Source organism: Sparus aurata, chromosome 7, assembly GCF_900880675.1.
Source record: "Sparus aurata chromosome 7, fSpaAur1.1, whole genome shotgun sequence".
Classification (NCBI taxonomy): domain Eukaryota; kingdom Metazoa; phylum Chordata; class Actinopteri; order Spariformes; family Sparidae; genus Sparus; species Sparus aurata.
In genome coordinates, this window is record NC_044193.1 from 9,890,544 (window position 1) to 9,909,327 (window position 18,784).

Here is an 18,784-nt window from a genome sequence, read left to right on the forward strand (position 1 = left end):
GCTCTCTGCTTCCCACTTCAGTTTTCATGGTGTGTTAAAAGGGTTTTTCTTGTTTTTTTTGTTCCTATCCTGGAGAAAATGGATGTTGTGGGATTGACTTTGTGGTGTCAGGTTCTCCACCCCTCTTTCTTTTGACTCACATCTGGTGCGGAGACAATGTGTCCCGGCTGCACTCAAGTACAATACCCGAGCGGATCAATAATGGATCATACAAAAAAAAAAAAAAAAAACCCTCGACCATCTGCAGAGGCTTCAATGAGAGCTTTAAAAGTTATACGATGGCCACAGAGAGATGCGAATGCACTGTTTGCTCAATCAACAATATAATTGCCCCGTGGATGAATGGGAGAGTAAAGAGAAACCCGATACTTAAGGCTCAGTGTTTAAAACCCCACATGTTGTTAAACCAGAAGGGACAGGTGGACAAATCCCAGTAACATCTGGATGTAGATCAGTGTGTTTTGGAAGTAAATGAATGGTGACTACAGATACAAGGAATAGATGATCAGTAGAAACACGTCCTGTGTGTCAGCTACATGTAGAATTTCATGTGCAACAAAGAACGTTTATTTAGACAAAACATTTTTTTCATTGAAAAAAGATTAAACATCAAGGCCACATGCTGTGGGAACGATACAGAAAAGTGAATAAACTGAATATTACAACAAAAGTACTGCATCGATCATCTGCGCATGTTTTCCTTCATCACTTTGGTCTCTGTTTTCTCGGGAAGGCTGTAGACAGTGATGGAGATGTTTGTGTGTTTGAACACCTGTTCCAGTATCACGGACACTTTGTCCCACGCCAGTCGATCCAGGCCACAACCGATACTGTCGGAGAGAGAGAGAGAGAAAGAAACGTATACTGATTCAACAGTAATGAGGAAACTCTTGTCATACTCAAGTAAATGAGTATATCTCTGTTGAGCTCCCTGGTTTGATGACGCTTCGTTAAGGGACTGGAAATGATACAAGCTAAGGATGTTAATTATTAATCATTAACCAACTTATCGCCTTCGTAATTGTACTGACCATCAATCAGAGATGGGCACAAATACATCTTGCTACAAATAACTAATACTTTCTTTTCAAATATGGCAAAACACACAATACTGGCATGAGAAAATGTAGTTATTTGTAATAAAAAATAAATAAATACAACAGACGTTCAACACTAACTGATATTATTACATTTTAGCCATTTGTTAGCCTCCATATGGGTTGAATTTGGTTTGGCCAGATGTTGAATAACCGCAAACCACATTATTTTGGGTTACCTAGTTTATTGTTCAAGTAACTGATGTTTATTGCCGATTTTGCATCGAACACAGATCATGTCAGTGATTAAAACAACTTTCCAAGGGAAAACCATCCAACAGATTTCCTGTATTATTAATGCTTAACCATTAGTTGATTGTTAAGGGAGCTGACAATCAATTACAGAAACTGCTTAAAATTTGGATCCGTAACACACACCGAGGCATTGATATTCTTGTTACTTCATTGCGTTCACAGTGAGACTTCATGTCCTCCAGGCTCCTCCTCAGGCTGTCATAGGTCGGTTTTTGGCTGGCTTTTTTCTTTGTAATCTGCGATAAAACAACAACAGGAGAGCACCAATTACAGTTTCTTTTTTTATTTTATTTTTTTGCATATTAGGGAACAGTTCAAATTAAATGTCACATCTTTACCAGGTAGTAGACAAAACGTCTGTCTCTTTTCAGCACAGCACACTGTCCTGGCAGCTTTCCTGTTTGGAATTAGTAAGAAAATTTAGAGTTAATACAAAAATGTTTTCTTTTAAATCCCCTCAAACCTGAAGTCATTACAAATCGATGCTACGCAGTACAACCCGCAGATTCACTTTTACATTTTAGTGGGGATCCTTTAATACCCAAAGACACCAAAAAAGGGACATATTTTGGATAATTGTGCACAAAATGATGCGTAAGACATCATGTGATGAGATGGCGGAGTCATACATTACTCAAAATAAGTTAGGGATATTGGAATATGAGTGAATATGTGCATGTGTCGCGTTATATTCAGGGACCAAAAATATATGAGATATAAGATATGTCGCAGAATTATCTATCAAGTGAAACACTAATATCCCAATATCCCTCACTAATTCTGGGTTATAAATGCATCCAACCATTTGCATCAATTGATACAGAATACATACAGTATGAAATAATTTCAGGCAGTACAGAATAAGATCATTTTTCCAACAATAAATCTAAGCTTTTGTGGTTGAGAACAAAAAGCAGTTTCTCTGAGCTGAACAAAATGATTGCCTGGGAAGCAGTGAGATAATTTCTTCCACTATAGATGTTTTTAATAGAAAGTCTGACTCACTCTGGTTCTTTAACTCTTCTAGCCCTTTGAACTTCTGCTTGAACATCACCGCTATGCCTGCCCCCATGCGGCAGTCCTCACTGATGCAGTGGGCCAGAGCCTCGTCCTCGGGGCAGGAGAACAGGTTCCCTGTGACATAGTTCAGCCTCCAGCTGCCTTCTGCTGGCTGGCCGGCAGGGGGCAGCATTACACCGCGGGAGGAAAACAAACGTCAGAGCAACAGATAAACAACTGGCGTCTGGGAGGACGATATGTGACAGAAAAACACACCCTTTAACGCATGTAAAACCAAAAACAAGTGTAGGCATATACCTCAGTTTTGTAGACTGGTTTCTCAAGCTCGGTGGACATTGTCGACAATGAGCGCAGCATTTGTCCGGTGAGTTTGTTAAACGTGTACAGTCGTAAACACGCATCAAAACAACGCGGGATTATCGGCATTCAGCTAATGCTAGCAGACGCGTTAGCTAGCATATTATGCGACGGAAAGGTGTCTCGTAACACTTACAAACAGTTGGCTGGAGGTTGTCGTTTTAATGGCAAACAAACTGACTTTCGGGCTGCTTTTTGGCAGCTCAGTAGACTTGTCAGTCTGCAGTGAGCTAGGAGGAAGCCGTCTGTCCTCTCGCGAGAAAACCCGAGACTTTGTAGGTAAGCGGCACTTCCTTGATGATAGAAAATGGCCAAAAGTTTAAAGGTTTCTGGGTTTTTCTTGGATTCTACAGGGGAAATTGGGTTATATGGGTTACATGTTGCGTATATTAACAATTAACTCCACAATACATAGATATACTGCTTTTTTGAGCTTTACATTGTTTGTATATATTTAAAGATAAAAACTGAAACCAACCTTGAAAACCAAGAAATTGTCCTTACCTGTCTTTGGAGCTGTCATTCCATATATAGATGTATTCTATGAATATAAATAGCCTACTTTTTAAAATTGAATTAAACTTCACCAGCAATGTTATTTCATGCAATACATCTGATTTCTGTTAAACAAAACAGGCAGTCTGAAATCGGTATATATATATGATGTTTATTGTTTTCAAAAGACCCCCCCACCAAACCCTTACAGGTGTTTTTATTTACACTGTTTGTGTATATTATTGTAAGATTATTAAATGCTGTTCAGGTTCAAACTGTGCCAAGCTATGATGGGAATATCTGTGAGATCCATAAACTGAGAGCGACAATAATATGCAAAAAGTTTTAAGTTCTCCAGAAAGGTGAAACAAAACTGTGAGGGAGAGAGGGAAATATCACCAATCTCAGGTCTGTACATGGCTCCACACAGCCCTGAGAAGAGGTCTTGTCATCCTGAGTAAGTCAAAACACCTCTTAATGGTGGAACATGTTTGTGTAAGGGCTTTCAGTATGTTTATTGAATAACTTATATGCTCATTTTAATGACAGGAGAAAAAAAGAAGAGACAGTAAGCACCTTATGGCTGCAGTGTCAATAAAGCACAGACCTAAACAGAGCTACTAGACCATGAATTGTTATAGATATTGTAACGTAACTACTGTTATAGTGCAGAACCTGGAAAAAAAAAGCCCATTTGCGAGCAGAATATAGTGAAACAATGCCAGGATGACAGTGGTGTTGTCTCCTTTTATATACATTAAACCGCCATAGGTACAAAATCACGGCATGATTTGACACACATTAATGATGTGTGTACATGACAGACTGACAGTCCATGTTCCAGCCTTAGTCCTTACTCCAAGTCCGAACTGCGCCGTCGATCGCTCATCCAGTCCCCAGGATTTACGTCCATCTGCAGCATCTTCATCACCCACTTGTCCCTCCGCGCTCCGTCGATGAACTCATCCAGAGAAAGCTCCCCTGGATAAGGGGACAGTTATTCTCAGGGCTTATTTTATACACTTCTCCATTTCTTAACTTATCTTTTTAGTGACAAGATACGCCTCACCAACAATGAATGGGGGAAATTTCACATTTACACACTCCGCAAACCCATTACAGCACTTTGACACAGACCTTGTGAATCATTAGCGAGCCATTGCTTTTACTACGCTGTCAGAAAACTGTTACGGACACTCACCATCTCCATTCTCATCGACCAGCTCAAATATCCTGTCAACCACTTGGTCTGGGGTCAGCAGGTTGCAGTCTTCATCCAGCTCTCCGTGGCAGGCTTTCTTCAGTCGATAAATAGACTGAGAGTGACAGGAAAGAAGTACGTTACAGCGACTCTGAGGTTGACTCTGTTTAATTATAGCGCACTGATTTATTTTGAAAAATGTTCTGAAAGCTTTACAGATCAATAGCTGCATATTATAGTGACTGTGAAATACGGAATATTACCTCCACAATTTCAAGAAGCTCCGTTTTGTCAATGCATCCGCTTCCATCTTTATCATACATTTTGAATGTCCATTTAAGCTTGTGCTCCAGTTTACCCCTCAGGACTAAGTTCAAGGCTGCAACATACTCCAGAAAATCGATGGTGTTGTCCTGCGCACATGAAGATTAAGAGGTTACATTTTTATTTTATGTACTGCAGCGTACTAGACAGAATCTGATGAGTCATTTTACTATCAGTACTGATTTATCTGCCGATTACTTTTTTAATTAATTGTTTAACCTGCAACAGAAAGTAGTAAAAAAAAAAAAAAAACATGCTCATTCTAATTTCCCTGGAGCCCAAGTTGACATGTTTAAATTGCTTGTTTTTAATTATCACAAATGCTTGCAATCATCAAATCCTCACTACTACTATACCCAGTGTTATAAAAAAAATGACTATGCACAAGGCTTATACTTCCACAGAGCAGAGGTTTGTACTTACTCCGTTCTTGTCAAAGGCTCGAAACATGTTTTCAATGTAATCTGCAGCCTCTTTGTTTTCAGTAACGCCAAAAAAGCCCTTGAACTCGTGCATGAAAAGAGTTCCACTCGGGCATTCCACGACAAATTTTTTGTACCATTCCTGCAGCTCTGCCACATCAATTTCCTTGTCCGGGTCACAATCCTCGCTCAGGCGCTGACCCATTGTGGAAGTTTTTTTTTCTGTAGCCCCCTGTTTGACCTAGGTAACTGTTTTTAAAGTTTTCCTCTACATTACAAAATCCACAAATGTAAGTCCTCTGTTGCTGAAGTAAACTTTGTGCAAATCAGCATAGACCAAATTGATCAAAAAGTCCATGCGAGCTGAATTGTTCTTTGGCTCTCTGTTGTGGCAAATCCCCTCTGGAAGTGAGGATGAGACACAGACTGTTGTGGATCACATGATAAGGGATTTGATATGGGCACCTGTCAAAATCAATCAGATCATGTCAGGATTTCCTTGTGGTCCTGCTTCAACCTATCCTGAATGTACATCTAGTACATCCACTGTATTATTGTTTGTTATGAAACACACTCCCTAATGACAGGTTTATCTATAATCTATAATCATCATTCTCTATTATTAATATATTTGTATGGTATGACGTTAACTACTTATGTGTGTGCCAAGGTAAAGTCAGGCTTAATGGATTTATACTAGTTACTGACATTTAAAGTCTGGGATGGTCTAACGCTTTCAGCTGCATTGTGGGAAATGTAGGATTCATCATTTCTGAAAAAGCTTCACTTATTCTTGCCAATAAAAATATCTGTATATCTCAGCCACTGCTGCTTCGATTTTGGCAGTTCTTTGTTCATCGATCTCTATTCCTTCCTCCATAGGAATAATAAATGGCTGATGTACTCCTTTAGGTAATCATCCCCAGTATTCCCACAAGTTCCTGACCAGTCTTGTGATTCACACAGGCCAAGTGTTTAGTTAGTGCTGAAAGCTCTGACCCTCAGGTTATTTACTGCAACCCATGATTACTGTTTACAGGTGTGCTTCAGACTCAGTGAAGCCTATAATAAATGTGTTGTGGCTAAATTCACTAATGATGGACATTACATTTTAACCTCAAGAGGGCAATTATATTTGGGAAATTGGTCAAAACATCAAGCGAGCTATCTGGCGGTGGAGTCTGCCAGTGATTTGCAATAACTACAATCAAATAATAGCCATTGTTTACAGGTGAACGGTCCACCTGGTCCAATACCTTCCTGGTTCACAATATGTGCTGACGGCAGGGACAGTGATAATCTTGGCTTACAAGTGTCAAGGCCATCTAAGATGTCTCTGGATGATGTCCTCCACCAGATTAAACTGACTAACACCTTCAGTTCTTACACAAGAGTTATTGTAAATCTCAACCATATTTTATTTTATCCAGTTATCAGTTTCCTGTACCCAGACTGGGTCTAGGTAGGATTCACCATTTCTTTACCAATGGCTCACTTGCATTGACAGGACTGACAGTAACTTTTATTCCTTGTGTCATGTCTGTAACACCTCCACTTCCTCCACTGTCTGACCAGAGCCATGCTAGTGGCCGTGTGAGCTACTTTAGCTAAATGCTCAAACAAGTACGCTAACAAGCTTACAATTGTCCCTGTGTTGTTAGCATTGCAAACACTGGCACAAAACATAAGTTCATCTGGCTGATGGGGATGTCTTGAGTGTTGCAGGGTCATAAACCAAAGAAATTGACTAAATTAAATCTTGACCTGGTGATGGTGCCAGATGAAAAGTCAGGAGATCAAAGTTATTACAACTGGGACAGGTGAGTGAGGGGACACAATGTCTCAGCAAACTATCAAATCAGAAATTTCATTAACAAAACTAAAAAGCCACCATGAAGCACCCAAAAGTTTTATCCTCCATAAGGAGAACACATCCAAATCTTTAGGACAAAGTTGAGGAATCTCAGCTTCAACAATTTGCGGTGGCCGTGTCGATAAACATCCCAACGTTGTTGCCTTCATCAGGGCAACTCTGATTATACTCTGATGTTTGTAAGCTCTAGTGATTCTAAGATGAAGGCCCAGATCTTTGTGTATACCACCTTTGTATGTTTAGGTATTCAGTGCTGTAATTGTATGACTTTGGTTGAGCACCACATTACTGGGAGGGCATATCATTTTAAAGATCTAATTAACCTGAAGGTGGCACTAGAGGAAAAGTCTTTGGATCACAAAGGATGTTGGAGTATGTGCCCTCTAGTCTTTAGAAAACAGGACTATCAACAAGCATGGTATAATACTAATAATTGGGATATAGTGAACATTAGCTCATTAACTGTAAATAGCTAATAATGCAGCATGTTTGGTATGATAATTGAAGGCTATTGTGTGCAATTAGCACTGAAGACAGCAATCTTAGACTCACAGCTGAGCCTAATGTTGACAAGGGGTTTCTGAAGTGTGGGGGCTACTGATGGGTTAATACTCAGTCACACCTAAAGCGTGTCTAAAAGGTAATTTCCCCATAAGCTGGCCCTCATTGTTCAGCAATTATGAAGCATCACCGGATTAGCAACTTAAAAGAACAACTCCCTTAATGTGAACTGAGCAAGCCACACTTTAAATTTTTTAGCATTTATTGCTTTCCATGAATACTATGATACAAGCTCAAGCATTCAACTTCCAGCGATTCTCAGTTCTACGAAGGCAGTGGACATGTATTACAAGTCTACAAAAACTGATTTACAGGAACATACTGTAAAAATTCAAGCTATCAAAAAGGGACATTTGCACAACAAAAGGTATGACATACAGGAAGTGTAAAAGTACCTTGTGATCTTTTGACCGATTTTTGATGCAGAAATGGCTTCCCTTAAGCCAAACAAATGTTAGATCTAACAAAACTGGCAAAATTGTGTTTGTGTTGGCTTCAAATGGTCACAAAAGCAAAACTTTTACATTTTTAACATCCTTAATCAGGTCAATGCAAACAAGTGCAATATAATGTTAATAAGGAATACAATATATGGTATGTGCTTCATAGAAAGAGCTAGCGGACATCTGTGAAGTGTTGCTTCACATTCTTAATGGCATGTGTCCTCATTCAACTGGACAGACACACATTAATCAGACAGATGCTGAAAACAACTATGCTAATGCCAAAACAGCTCATGTGAAGTTAATCATTTTTGGAATACATGCCAAACGACTAATGAAATCATTGAATACATCCATTATCAAGGTTAAATCATAATGCTCAGATATAAAAATCAGGAAAAAATATTAGAAAAACTTTTAGTCAACAGTGAAAAAAGCAAAGTCTCCATAATCTTCTTTAAATCATTTCCTTCCAGTTTAAAGACCAGGGGGTGTGTGGCCATGAGTAGTTAAAACTGAAGAGAACAAAAAGATCCCTCTGTGAAGAATCTCCAAGTCCACATCGCTCCTGGTCCTGAAGTCAGGGTCTTCAGTGCTACAGATATACCCTTGGTGTGGTATCATACAGTGTAAAAAATAGTCAGTTGGCAAGCCGGGATTCAAGTTAGTCATGTTCCCCAGGCTCTATTGCAGTCTCTGCACTCTTCGAACTGTCAGCGTCGCCCTCTGTTGACAAGTCAGGCGAATTACTAGAAGAAGGCGTCTGCTTGTCACTGGGTAGGCCCTCTCCATCACTGCTGCTGCTGCTGCTGCTGCTGCTGCTGCTGCTCTCTCCATGATCCTGCTCAAAGCTTGTGCTGGTCTCTGATGGAGCAGGCTGCTCAGGTTTATCCACACTGCTGTTAGTCTCCGTACTGCTGATATCCCCCGTCTCAGATGACTCTTCTTCCTTTTCGGAAGGCTCTGCCTCTGTTTTGCTGGGTTCTGAGGACCAGAGTAGACAACATTAGGGATACAGCTAAGTATTATTTTTACTAGTCAATCTGCCAAAATACTTTTCAAATAATTAATTAGTTGTTTCTTTAAGAAAATTTCTGAATATACTTATCACAAATTCCATAAGTCAAAGGTAATGTCTTGTTTTGTCCGACCAGCACACCAAAACCAAAATATATTCAGTAAGCTATCATGTGCCTTATCTGCACAGGACTAGTACTACCACTCTTATTTACTCTAATTTACTGACAGTATCCCAGATATGATGTCAGGGCATCAGCGTAACATCAACATTTCAGAAGCCGAGCATCTGTTCCACAGCAGCCACAATAATAATATCGTTAAGAGTTGTTTTGCTCACTTTCTGCATGTGTTTGAAGCACAAATACACATCTGCTGCTCATTTAGTTCAAGTAACGGATGCTTCTCTGTCACTCACTTTAAATATCAACATAGCCGACCTCATCAGACTTCTGTTCAACATATGAGCTCTGATAAAATGTCATACTTGTTGTATGAAAACAGATGCCGATAAGAACACGCACCCAAATCACAATGCTGCCCATTTACACAGGACTAGTATTAAGACTCGTAAAATCACTTGACCTCTGTGTTTGGCAAAATATGGTGGGCAATTTGCTGTGGAATCTATACTTTACAAATAACGGACAGGGCAGATTCGGACTGAATTAAGACACAAAGACCTCCTATGCAAGTATTGCAAATTATTGGAAGTCCTGAGCTAATGATAGCCTGTGCAAATAGGTATACAGAAAGACTCACAGATTGTCCTCTGGTAGCCCAGCACTAAAAGTGAAAGTGTCTGAAGTAATGTCAGGGTTTAAGTTGAAAATAAATATTAAAATATCAGTCCAAAAATGTGCTTCGGATCACTATTAAACAGTGAGTGAAACAGTCACTGTAGGGCCTGCTCAAACAGCTGTATTGATTAAAATCACACACACACACACACACACACACACACACACACACACACACACACACATCTGTTTCATCAGATGTTTGAGATGGACAACTGTGAAACGACACAACCTCAATATTGCTGCAGAAGAACCCAACATCACCTTATTTCACTGCTATTCCACCTATGACCAAATCGACACAAAATATGGCACAAAAAAGTTTTTTGTTTTTTTTTAAAGTTTCACCTGAGCTACAGCATAGCGCTCTGTCTGTGAAGTCACCACACAGTTACTAAAACACTTTAATCCTTAAGTATACATTTGTCAACCTGAGTGAGGATGAGTTAAACACTTACCATGATCCTCTGAAGTAGTAGGTGTGTCACAAGATGTTCCACTTTCGTCCTCTTGACTGCAAGAATCTTTTGTAGACTCCAGTGTCTCTGACGAGCTCTCTGACCCTTTACAAGAAGATGACTCCTTCTCTTCACTTCCTGTTTCCTCCTCTTCCTTTTCGTCAAACTTGAGCCTCTTGACCTCATGTTTGTCAGCATCAGAATCCTCCTCCTCCCCCTCTTCGTCATCCTTGCGATGTTTGTTCTTTAAACCGCTGTTAGGGGTAATTTCGCCTTCGGATGGTGAGGAAACACTGCTGTAATGAAAGAAACACGGAATCAGTCAAGCTAATTATATACATGAAATTAAAGCAGTTAGTGGTTCACATGTATTCCTTTCAAAGATACAATTTCGAGAACATCTGCTTAAGTAGAAAATGTGCTTGGCGTATATTATCTGTGTTTTAATTAAAAAATATTGAGAAGAATACTAAACACTCGCTCACAGTGACACTACACCTTTCAATTACCTGATTGGGTGTTCCTCCACCTCCTTTGTGGTTGGCTCTGGCTCTTTACTGACAGGACATTCAGGGAGCCCATTGGTCGAAAGCGAATGACAGCTTGACAGCTTTGGTCTGCAGAGTGGTTTTGGTGATCCTGGTCCATTTACATTTCGACTGCAAAAAAAGGATATGACCATTTCTTACGGAAGTCATTACACGATGGCAAATCAGCAGAACTGCTGAGACCCAAACTGATAGGTAAGACAAATCTGCCCTTACTATAATAGCCTTGTGGAATTTTTAAATAGTTGGCTTTGAACTAATTTAATTTTCCAATTTACTGGTGTATGAGGCACTTTTAGATTTGTGGAAGTCAGTCATTAACAAGTATGTGGCTCCCACCTGTCTGAATACAGAGAAGAGTTACCAGGAAACATCACTCCATTCATTCTGTTTACACTGGATGCCCCATTTTTCCTTCGAAAGAAGTAGAAAGGCACAAAAACAACTGGCTGTTAATTGTAACTTTGTAAGTGTGACTGGGTATGCAACTTCAAGGGAGCTGTCAATGTGCATCAGAAGCAGCTTAACAGAAATACAGCAGCCAGTAGAGCAAAGGGTGCAAAAGCTCAACAGCTCATGGACTTACTCTGACGTGGGGTACACACAGCTGACCACCATTACGTTCTGCAAAACATTGACAATAATACACATATATATTAGAATTTATTTTAAAGCCATTGAACAACATGTTTGAGTCAGTATTTCTTCAATTTTTTCTATCTTGTGGGAAATCTTTGTGGACGAATGTATAAAGAAATGCAGTGTGGTTGTCACCTTCTCCAAACCCATGAGAAACTTGTCTGTTCCTGTATAGTTGCGCTTGGGGTCTGTAAGGAGTTCACATAGACGCTGGATGGTGAATGGGATTCTGGAAAAGACATCAAAAGATATGTTTGGGATTAACCACACAGTCATCTCACAGCCAGCATCAACACTTTCTAAAACTTTCTTAAACCTGGCAGCATTGGGGTGTGATCAACCTGGAAAGGCATGCTAAATCCCAGTCACACCTGGTCACAAGTTCTGACAGGAAGGATGAATCATTACCGTTTTTCAACATACTGCTTCTGACTGATGCACCAAGGAGAAAAATTAGTTTTTTGCAATTTGTTTTGCTGCTTGAAGCTATTCCAACTAATTTTTGCCTCCAGGTGCAAAAGAGCTCATTTTCAACGTCAAATAATGAAGTTATGTTGTGAAGCGGAAATTCAACAAGAATATTTTTAGGGGTGAGGACAAAATGTGTAAAGCAAATTTTTGTTAGAGTCACATGCAAATGAGTAAGTACAATACACATGCAACTGTGACACAGATGAATGAAGTACAACCCACAATGGTCTTGATATTTTACAAGTTGTACATTAAATGTATGTATCTCTCCTTTGTGGATATGTTTTCATTCAGTTGATAACACTAAAGAAAAACAACACTGAAAGACAACACTTCCTCTGTGGACAGGAAAATGTGCTGCTACATTAATTAATGTTGTATGTGGGTGTGCAGACGGATCTGTTTACAATTTGCACAGTTGCTTATTATAAGCTTATAGCTTGACTCACCCATTGTAGCCTTCAACTATTTTTAAGATCCTCTCCTTCATCTCTTTGAAAGGAACATAGTCGACGTTGGGATTATGTGGTTCTCTCTGTTCAGGTGTTGAAGCGTGGAAATCATCCATGACTTTTTCCAATTTAAACATGAAGTAGGTTTTGAACTGTGACCATGGGATCCTGGAAGATAGAAATAAGAGTCCTTGAACACATTTTTTATAAAAACCCTGACAAGATTTGTTCTGATTTGATGAAGCTTTCATGTTTGGTGTGGACAACTCACAGTGGCTGCCCCGTCTTGGCCACATGACACAGGAACTGCTCAAGGACAGGACAGGTATCTTTCTTGCCTTTCTTCTCGAAATCTGTAAATGTCCACATGTAAAACAGAAGAATTAGTTTATTGGTAATGGCATTTATTTATACGAAATGCATAATATGACCCCAACTGAACCAAACAGTGCTGTATCTGCATTGACTTTAACCTAGAGTTGAAAGTTTTCAAAATAACTCAACCTAACCATATGAACATTAGATATTAATACGTGTGGAAAAACATTTGATCTTCTAGGGAAAATATTAAGTCCTGACAAGTTTCAGGCTATTTCTTGGCCCATCAACTGTACGTTAGCATTTATTAAATGATTATAAAGTCTCTATTAACAGCTTTGTCAAGTAAAATTTGCCTTATTAAGAAGAAGGCAAGTTGATCGCCTACTCATAAACTCGTCTAACACCAGGTTAGGTCAACTAATTGTAAAGTTCCTGTAAAAGTTAGTAAGTTAGCATGTTTGCTGTGACGTTAACCAGCTAGCTGTTTACATAACCTCGAACTACCATTAAGAGAATTGATGTCTCAAAAATGTGACCAACTCGTTTCTCGCTGACATAACATACACTAGCAAGGCCAAATATAGGCTGCTCAAATTGTCCCTAAATGCCTCCTCCGAACGGTACTCGTTGTTGGTAAGCTAAGTGACGGTAACGCGCGTAACGTAGTTAGCAAACATTGACGTTACAGATTTTTGTGGAGGCAGCGAAACAAATGTCAAAACCCCTTGACTAAAAAATCAGACATTCATTTAGAAAACTGTAAATATTGCCTTGAAACGCTTCCAATAAGGCGTCGATGTCCATAGCTGTGTCAAGCACTAGCAGGAAATACTTGCTAGTTAGCAGTAGCAGGTAGCAGCCAAACAAAGCTGGCTGTGAGGACTGCGCATGTCTGAAATGACGTAGTCACATATGCGGAAGACGCGTCCCAGTTTAGCCCGAGATCAACAAAGCACTTGAATGACCCCTTAGCGCGAAACAAGTAGCCAGAATTTAAATATAGTTTGCTGTAATAGCGCAAACAATCACATTTCCAGTTAAGCTGCGCACGGACCTCAGTGACAGAAACTTCTGGGTCGTTCTGGTGCGCTGTTGACGCCGCAGGCAGTCAGCGGGTGTCATCGGGTTTTTTTTTTTTCTGTTGTTGTGACGGCGCGGACCGGTGAGGCGACCAATGAGTCAGCAGCTGATCGCGGTTAAATTTACCTGACGAACCTATAAATACCGATCACAGCCCTGGTGGGAACATCTGTCTTTCTTGTTTTGTTTTTTTAAGCAAGTCATTCAGCTTTTCAGAGGCAGCGATGGCAGTTCCAGTAGCTGCGTTACAACTGAGCACATCATCCAGCCCGGTTCTGCTGGAGCACAACATTCATATCAGCGACAGAGATTTGGGAAGGATTTCAAGTGGCAATGAAATCGATACTCTGCCTTTACACTCTCCGTGGACTTTCTGGCTCGATAGGTAAGAAATTATTCATTTATTTTCCCCTTAAATCGTTATATTATTATCAATCTTTAAACCAGTGTGAAGTAGTTGATCTTTTAACAAGAACAAAGAAGGGGGATGACGATTTTTTTTTTTTTATAATCAGGGCCTGCTGCAAAATCAACCCAGATAACATTATAGGTTTGTTTAACGTCGATCCGGGGATTGTTTATAAATCACAGTAAAGAGAACATCACAACAAACACTGCTTGTTAATGGTGTTAGTGTAGCTTTTTTTTCTCTGCCAACTTGTTTTCCCTCTGACCTACATACAGCAAGTCCTCTACTGGGAAGAGTCTTAAAATAAACAAAAGGGCGTACTTGTGACCAGCTCGCCTCACATAATAAGTCCACATGAGTTCAGTTTGAGTTCATCTTTAAGCTTTACTTGATTTCCTTTTGATGAGCACAGATGTTATTCCTAAAAAAAAAACAAACAAAAAAAAAAACTTGTTGACTCATTGATCCTGTGCTTTCTGCCATTGTGTAGTGAAGCAGTTTTTATTTTAAAGCTGAATTAAAACGAATGTAGGCAAAACTATCTATCCATCTGTCTGTCTATCTATCTATCTGTTCTGACCTACTTATAAGAGGGATTTCCATTTAATGTAAAGTCATCATGACAAACTTGAACATAAGCGTAACACAAGCCACATCGTCCGCCACAGCGTGTACAAATTGGTGGGTGCTGCTGTCAAATGGGGTCAGTGTTGTTTACTGTTTACTGGCTTATTTGTCATCTGACCCCCCCCCCCCCCCCCCCCCTCCTCCTCACCCCCCCTTCTAACCCTCCTGCTCTGAGGACAACTCTGTAAAAAAAACATGTCTGACTGAGCACAGAGAGAAATGTCTTCACATCGCTTCACATCAGGATACCTGAGATCTTTACGAGCCTGTCACTTTTGAATAGAGTTGAATTTAATCGCTGTGTCTGTTTTTGTTTTGTGGTTTTTTTTTGTTTTTTTTTTCAGATCCCTACCAGGAACGACAGCTGCCGAATGCGAGTCAAACCTGAAGAAAATCTACACCGTGGAGACCGTACAGGTAAGACGCTTCACAGCCGTGATACGAGAGCCCAGTGTTTGTTTTTCTCAGAGTTCCTCTTTCTCCGAAACGCGCCAAGGCCAAAGCCAGACGTTAGTTGAGAAACTCAATGTTCTTCACTGATGTCGTTTAACTTCAGAACAGACGCAACGCAGGATAAAATCGTTGCACTGACACAAGGTTAAACCGCATCGTCTGGAACATTTTCAGGGCTGTCTGGAGTTTTATCTCATCATGTCTCATTATGTTGTTCTGTGCTATAACCCACTAATAAAGACTTTATTGGGCTACGGACCATGTGTAGCAAGGAGGGCTGTTGTCATAGAAGCATAACAATATAATATAAAATAACAACTTAGTGTTTATGGCAGGATGTTACAGAGCTCAAATACACTTTGGATCCCGAAGCAGAGCTGTGCGGGACAAGGATTCATAAACTGAGTTTTTATTGTGTGTGTGTGTGTGTGTGCGGTTTGAGCAATGAGGAAAAGGCCTTTGGCAGCAATTTTCCACACTGTAACAAGTGTGAAACATTAACAAGGTCAACTGTCTGTGTTCCCTGTGCCAGTAAACAGTTCAATAAAATAATGGCTTCCTCCTGTCTTCCTCCTTCTCCCCTCGGCTTTGGAGTAGAACTTTTGGCGAGTCTACAACAACATACCCGGCGTCTCAAGCCTGCCGCTGAGATGTAGCTATCATCTGATGAGAGGAGAGAGAAAACCACTCTGGTAAATTTGAGAGTGATGCATGTATATGTTTTGTAGTATTTGAAATAGGTCTGTGTGATGTTGACTGCTGGTTTTGCATACAGGGAAGAAGAAAGCAATGCTAAAGGTGGCGTCTGGAAAATGAAAGTGCCCAAAGAATGCACTGTAAGTAATATAATAATGACTATATGTGTTATTTGCTTATTAAATATTCACTGTTTAACAAATTTGTCTTCTTGTTTTACAGTCTGTTGTGTGGAAGGAGTTGCTGTTGGCTACAATTGGAGAACAGTTCAGTGACTATTGTGCCTCAGGTAAATTCCTTTCTTGAGAAAAGCAGTGGCTTTTGGTCCAGAAGATTAAGTGTTAGAAATGCATTCCTCTCATTGTCTCTTGTCGTCGTTGTTGTTGCAGACGATGAAGTTGTCGGGGTCAGCGTCAGCGTCAGAGACAGAGAGGACATCTTCCAGGTCTGGAATGGAAACGCGTCTTGCGCCAACGAGTCAAACATCTTAGGACGGATCCACGAGCTCCTCCCACAGATCCCTTTTAAAGCGGTGTTCTACAAGCGTGAGTATTTTCATGGGACGTTCACAATGATATGTTAAAATCGACTGACAGGATGAACACGTCGGTGATCCTTCTTTCTGCTCATGTTTCAGCACACGAGGAGCACCACGCTTTCGAAGGAGGTCGATCAAGACACTAGAACTTCATTTCTTTTTGCTGAAGAACTTGTTTTGGATAACAGTTGGGCACATTTTCAAGCAGTTGAGTTCTTAGTTGCTTAATGTGTCATGTAGCCCCACACGTATTATGGCTGTCAATCGATGGAGTTTTCACTCATCTTTGGAGCATTCATAACAATGTCCAAGACATTTTTATTTTAGTCCGTAGTAAATACCATTTTTAGTTTGATTTTATCTATGGTGGTGTTTGTATGTTTTTATACTGCAAAATTTTGCTAAACCAAAAAAACAGCAGATCATGTACAGTCACATTTTTTTCAGATGTCCTATGGCATATTTTGTGCAGTTTCCTGAGCACAGCCAAAACTAGGTCTGTGAATTAAATCTTGTGTTTGGATCGAATAGGAGGCCTAGCTCCACAAACCTTTATCCTGACGATACATTACAAGGCTTTTTTCTAGTTCGCTCTTTTTCTCTGTTTTGTATGTTCCAGCCAAAAATACTGTTTGCCTATACTGGAGAACATACATGTTTAGTATGCTGTTATGCTAAAGTATAAGCAGAAAATTGCACATTTTCTTTTTATATTTACTTCTTTAGGACGTGGGTGGATTGCTAAAGAATTTTGTTCTTGTTACACTTAAAAATGACCTCAGTACACAAAATATGTCGCGTAGATGGCTGAGAAATATATGCAATCGTTTATATCCAGTAGAATTTGCAGCAATGTCTCAATGCTGTGGTTGTCATTTTGTTTCAGCATACGTCCTAAATCAAGCACTTTGTTTCTTATCGTGTGTGTAAGACACCAGACAGTCCCTCCAGGATTATATGGAGCTGTGATGACTGCGACCAAATCCACTTTGGGTTTGTATCATTAGGTGTAAAGCTGTTTTTGTTCATGTTGTCATAGTCTTCTTTTTTTTCTGCTTTTAATTGTAAGGTAAGTTTAAATTATGTATTTTGTGTATACATATGACCTGTGTTAACATTACATTTGTGAAGCCTGCCCTCTGTAGATGAAATTGGCCTCAGGAAAAGTGATAACCAATAAACAAATGTTGACACGCAGAAATTTATGAGCTGAAAGGACATGGAAAAAAAATTATAATAGTCTCACTCTCCTTGAGGGACTACTTCGAGCCTAATTTAGTGTAATTGGAGTGATGCAAACCACTGCAGCATGGTCCAATCTGTATGCAAAAAGTTAATCAGAGATGGTTTTTTTACTGCTGCTGCACAAAAAAAAAAACAATTTCAGTGTCTCTCTGAAATCGTAACTGTCCAGTTTGTATTCTTTTCCCCCCCTGTGGTTTAACAATGTTAAAGGCTGTATTTGTATTACTGAAAATCGTTAGGGGGAAATGTTGACATTTAGGAAGTTGATTCATTCGGGCACCTTCCCTGTGTGTTTGTGTGTGACAGTTGATGAGTGAAACGGTGAGACTGACTACTCTAGATTGTGTAGAGTAGAGCGGATATGTTTTTTGTTTTTTTTAGTACTACCTAGGACATTTCTGTGTAGCTACGAAGTGTGTAATGAAACACCACAGAAAGATGTGCTGCTGTGATTTCTCAATCGAGTCAAACGTTTCTGCTGGAGAGTGTTCAGCGGAGGTAGTTTTCCAACCACCGACTTTGCCAAACTTGCTTAATTTTCCCCTTTTTATTCTGTTGTTTGTTGATGTGACAATGTTATAAGCACATACTGTATGATAAGAGAGTAACAATACTGTACAATTGCACATACACACGCGACCACTCACTTCGGATCTCAGACCTTGTAACTGATTGTTGATCTTGGATGGTGCCTTGTGTTTACCAGCAGTTTAGAATGTCATCTGCGTTCAGCATGTTGGACTTGTATATAGTCATGTTTGTCTGTTAGTTTTACACGTGTTTGAGAAATAAAGACGCCTAAACCTTCACCTTTTGCTGTTTTGGAAAACGTACTGTATGTCTCATGACTCGTGAGAATATCAATAATGCATTGAATAAAAAAGATTAAATTGAAATGAAGGGATTGTCAGGCTGTTCATTGGCAGAAAATCCTACAGAGGCTGCTGTTAGATCTGAGAAGTGCACATGTATTTGATCACAT

General features: G+C 39.8%; 4 protein-coding genes across 6 annotated transcripts; 1 reads left to right on the forward strand and 3 right to left on the reverse strand.

Annotated features, from left to right (window-relative positions):
• Nucleotides 1–522: 522 nt before the first annotated feature.
• On the reverse strand, nt 523–3,004 carry oard1 (O-acyl-ADP-ribose deacylase 1). The gene is made up of 5 exons (XM_030421705.1): nt 2,670–3,004; nt 2,358–2,523; nt 1,691–1,749; nt 1,476–1,588; nt 523–830 (listed from the first exon to the last, which is right to left on the reverse strand). The coding sequence occupies exons 1-5, from the start codon at nt 2,796–2,798 to the stop codon at nt 683–685; spliced, it is 615 nt and encodes a 204-aa protein (XP_030277565.1). The 5' UTR covers nt 2,799–3,004; the 3' UTR covers nt 523–682.
• A 372-nt stretch (nt 3,005–3,376) lies between these two features.
• Nucleotides 3,377–5,596, reverse strand: guca1b (guanylate cyclase activator 1B). The gene is made up of 4 exons (XM_030421707.1): nt 5,173–5,596; nt 4,689–4,838; nt 4,426–4,540; nt 3,377–4,205 (listed from the first exon to the last, which is right to left on the reverse strand). Exons 1-4 carry the CDS (start codon nt 5,374–5,376, stop codon nt 4,078–4,080), a joined length of 597 nt encoding a protein of 198 aa, XP_030277567.1. The 5' UTR covers nt 5,377–5,596; the 3' UTR covers nt 3,377–4,077.
• A 2,193-nt stretch (nt 5,597–7,789) lies between these two features.
• LOC115585142 (serine/threonine-protein phosphatase 4 regulatory subunit 2-A-like) lies at nt 7,790–13,672 on the reverse strand. 3 transcript variants are annotated; one of them, XM_030423281.1, is made up of 9 exons: nt 13,525–13,672; nt 12,705–12,786; nt 12,431–12,601; nt 11,646–11,739; nt 11,458–11,495; nt 11,211–11,285; nt 10,833–10,982; nt 10,324–10,616; nt 7,790–9,032 (listed from the first exon to the last, which is right to left on the reverse strand). In XM_030423281.1, the coding sequence occupies exons 1-9, from the start codon at nt 13,556–13,558 to the stop codon at nt 8,713–8,715; spliced, it is 1,257 nt and encodes a 418-aa protein (XP_030279141.1). In that variant the 5' UTR covers nt 13,559–13,672; the 3' UTR covers nt 7,790–8,712. The 3 variants fall into 3 exon arrangements, with proteins under 3 accessions (XP_030279141.1, XP_030279140.1, XP_030279142.1); XM_030423280.1 differs by having other exon boundaries at nt 10,324–10,619; XM_030423282.1 differs by lacking the exon at nt 11,211–11,285 and having other exon boundaries at nt 10,324–10,619.
• A 12-nt stretch (nt 13,673–13,684) lies between these two features.
• On the forward strand, nt 13,685–18,698 carry LOC115585143 (eukaryotic translation initiation factor 4E type 3-like). Its single transcript, XM_030423283.1, has 7 exons — nt 13,685–14,219; nt 15,215–15,287; nt 15,921–16,015; nt 16,099–16,159; nt 16,242–16,308; nt 16,409–16,564; nt 16,657–18,698. The coding sequence occupies exons 1-7, from the start codon at nt 14,059–14,061 to the stop codon at nt 16,701–16,703; spliced, it is 660 nt and encodes a 219-aa protein (XP_030279143.1). The 5' UTR covers nt 13,685–14,058; the 3' UTR covers nt 16,704–18,698.
• Nucleotides 18,699–18,784: the final 86 nt, after the last annotated feature.

What these genes read in the sequence shown, in the direction of transcription:
- LOC115585143 (XM_030423283.1), top strand. Translation starts at nt 14,059, where the DNA reads ATGGCAGTTCCAGTAGCTGCGTTACAACTGAGCACATCATCCAGCCCG. An exon ending in AAGTGCCCAAAGAATGCACT is followed by an intron (nt 16,160 to 16,241) that starts GTAAGTAATATA and finishes CTTGTTTTACAG; the next exon opens with TCTGTTGTGTGGAAGGAGTT. An exon ending in TAAAGCGGTGTTCTACAAGC is followed by an intron (nt 16,565 to 16,656) that starts GTGAGTATTTTC and finishes CTCATGTTTCAG; the next exon opens with CACACGAGGAGCACCACGCT.
- guca1b (XM_030421707.1), bottom strand. Translation starts at nt 5,376, where the DNA reads ATGGGTCAGCGCCTGAGCGAGGATTGTGACCCGGACAAGGAAATTGAT. An exon ending in GAGCCTTTGACAAGAACGGA is followed by an intron (nt 4,839 to 5,172) that starts GTAAGTACAAAC and finishes TCATGTGCGCAG; the next exon opens with GACAACACCATCGATTTTCT. An exon ending in AGCTTCTTGAAATTGTGGAG is followed by an intron (nt 4,541 to 4,688) that starts GTAATATTCCGT and finishes TGTCACTCTCAG; the next exon opens with TCTATTTATCGACTGAAGAA.
- oard1 (XM_030421705.1), bottom strand. Translation starts at nt 2,798, where the DNA reads ATGCCGATAATCCCGCGTTGTTTTGATGCGTGTTTACGACTGTACACG. An exon ending in GACGTTTTGTCTACTACCTG is followed by an intron (nt 1,589 to 1,690) that starts GTAAAGATGTGA and finishes GTTTTATCGCAG; the next exon opens with ATTACAAAGAAAAAAGCCAG. An exon ending in ACAAGAATATCAATGCCTCG is followed by an intron (nt 831 to 1,475) that starts GTGTGTGTTACG and finishes TCTCTCCGACAG; the next exon opens with TATCGGTTGTGGCCTGGATC.
- LOC115585142 (XM_030423280.1), bottom strand. Translation starts at nt 13,558, where the DNA reads ATGGACATCGACGCCTTATTGGAAGCGTTTCAAG. An exon ending in GCCAAGACGGGGCAGCCACT is followed by an intron (nt 12,602 to 12,704) that starts GTGAGTTGTCCA and finishes TCTATCTTCCAG; the next exon opens with GATCCCATGGTCACAGTTCA. An exon ending in TGTGTGTACCCCACGTCAGA is followed by an intron (nt 11,286 to 11,457) that starts GTAAGTCCATGA and finishes CTTCTTTCGAAG; the next exon opens with GAAAAATGGGGCATCCAGTG.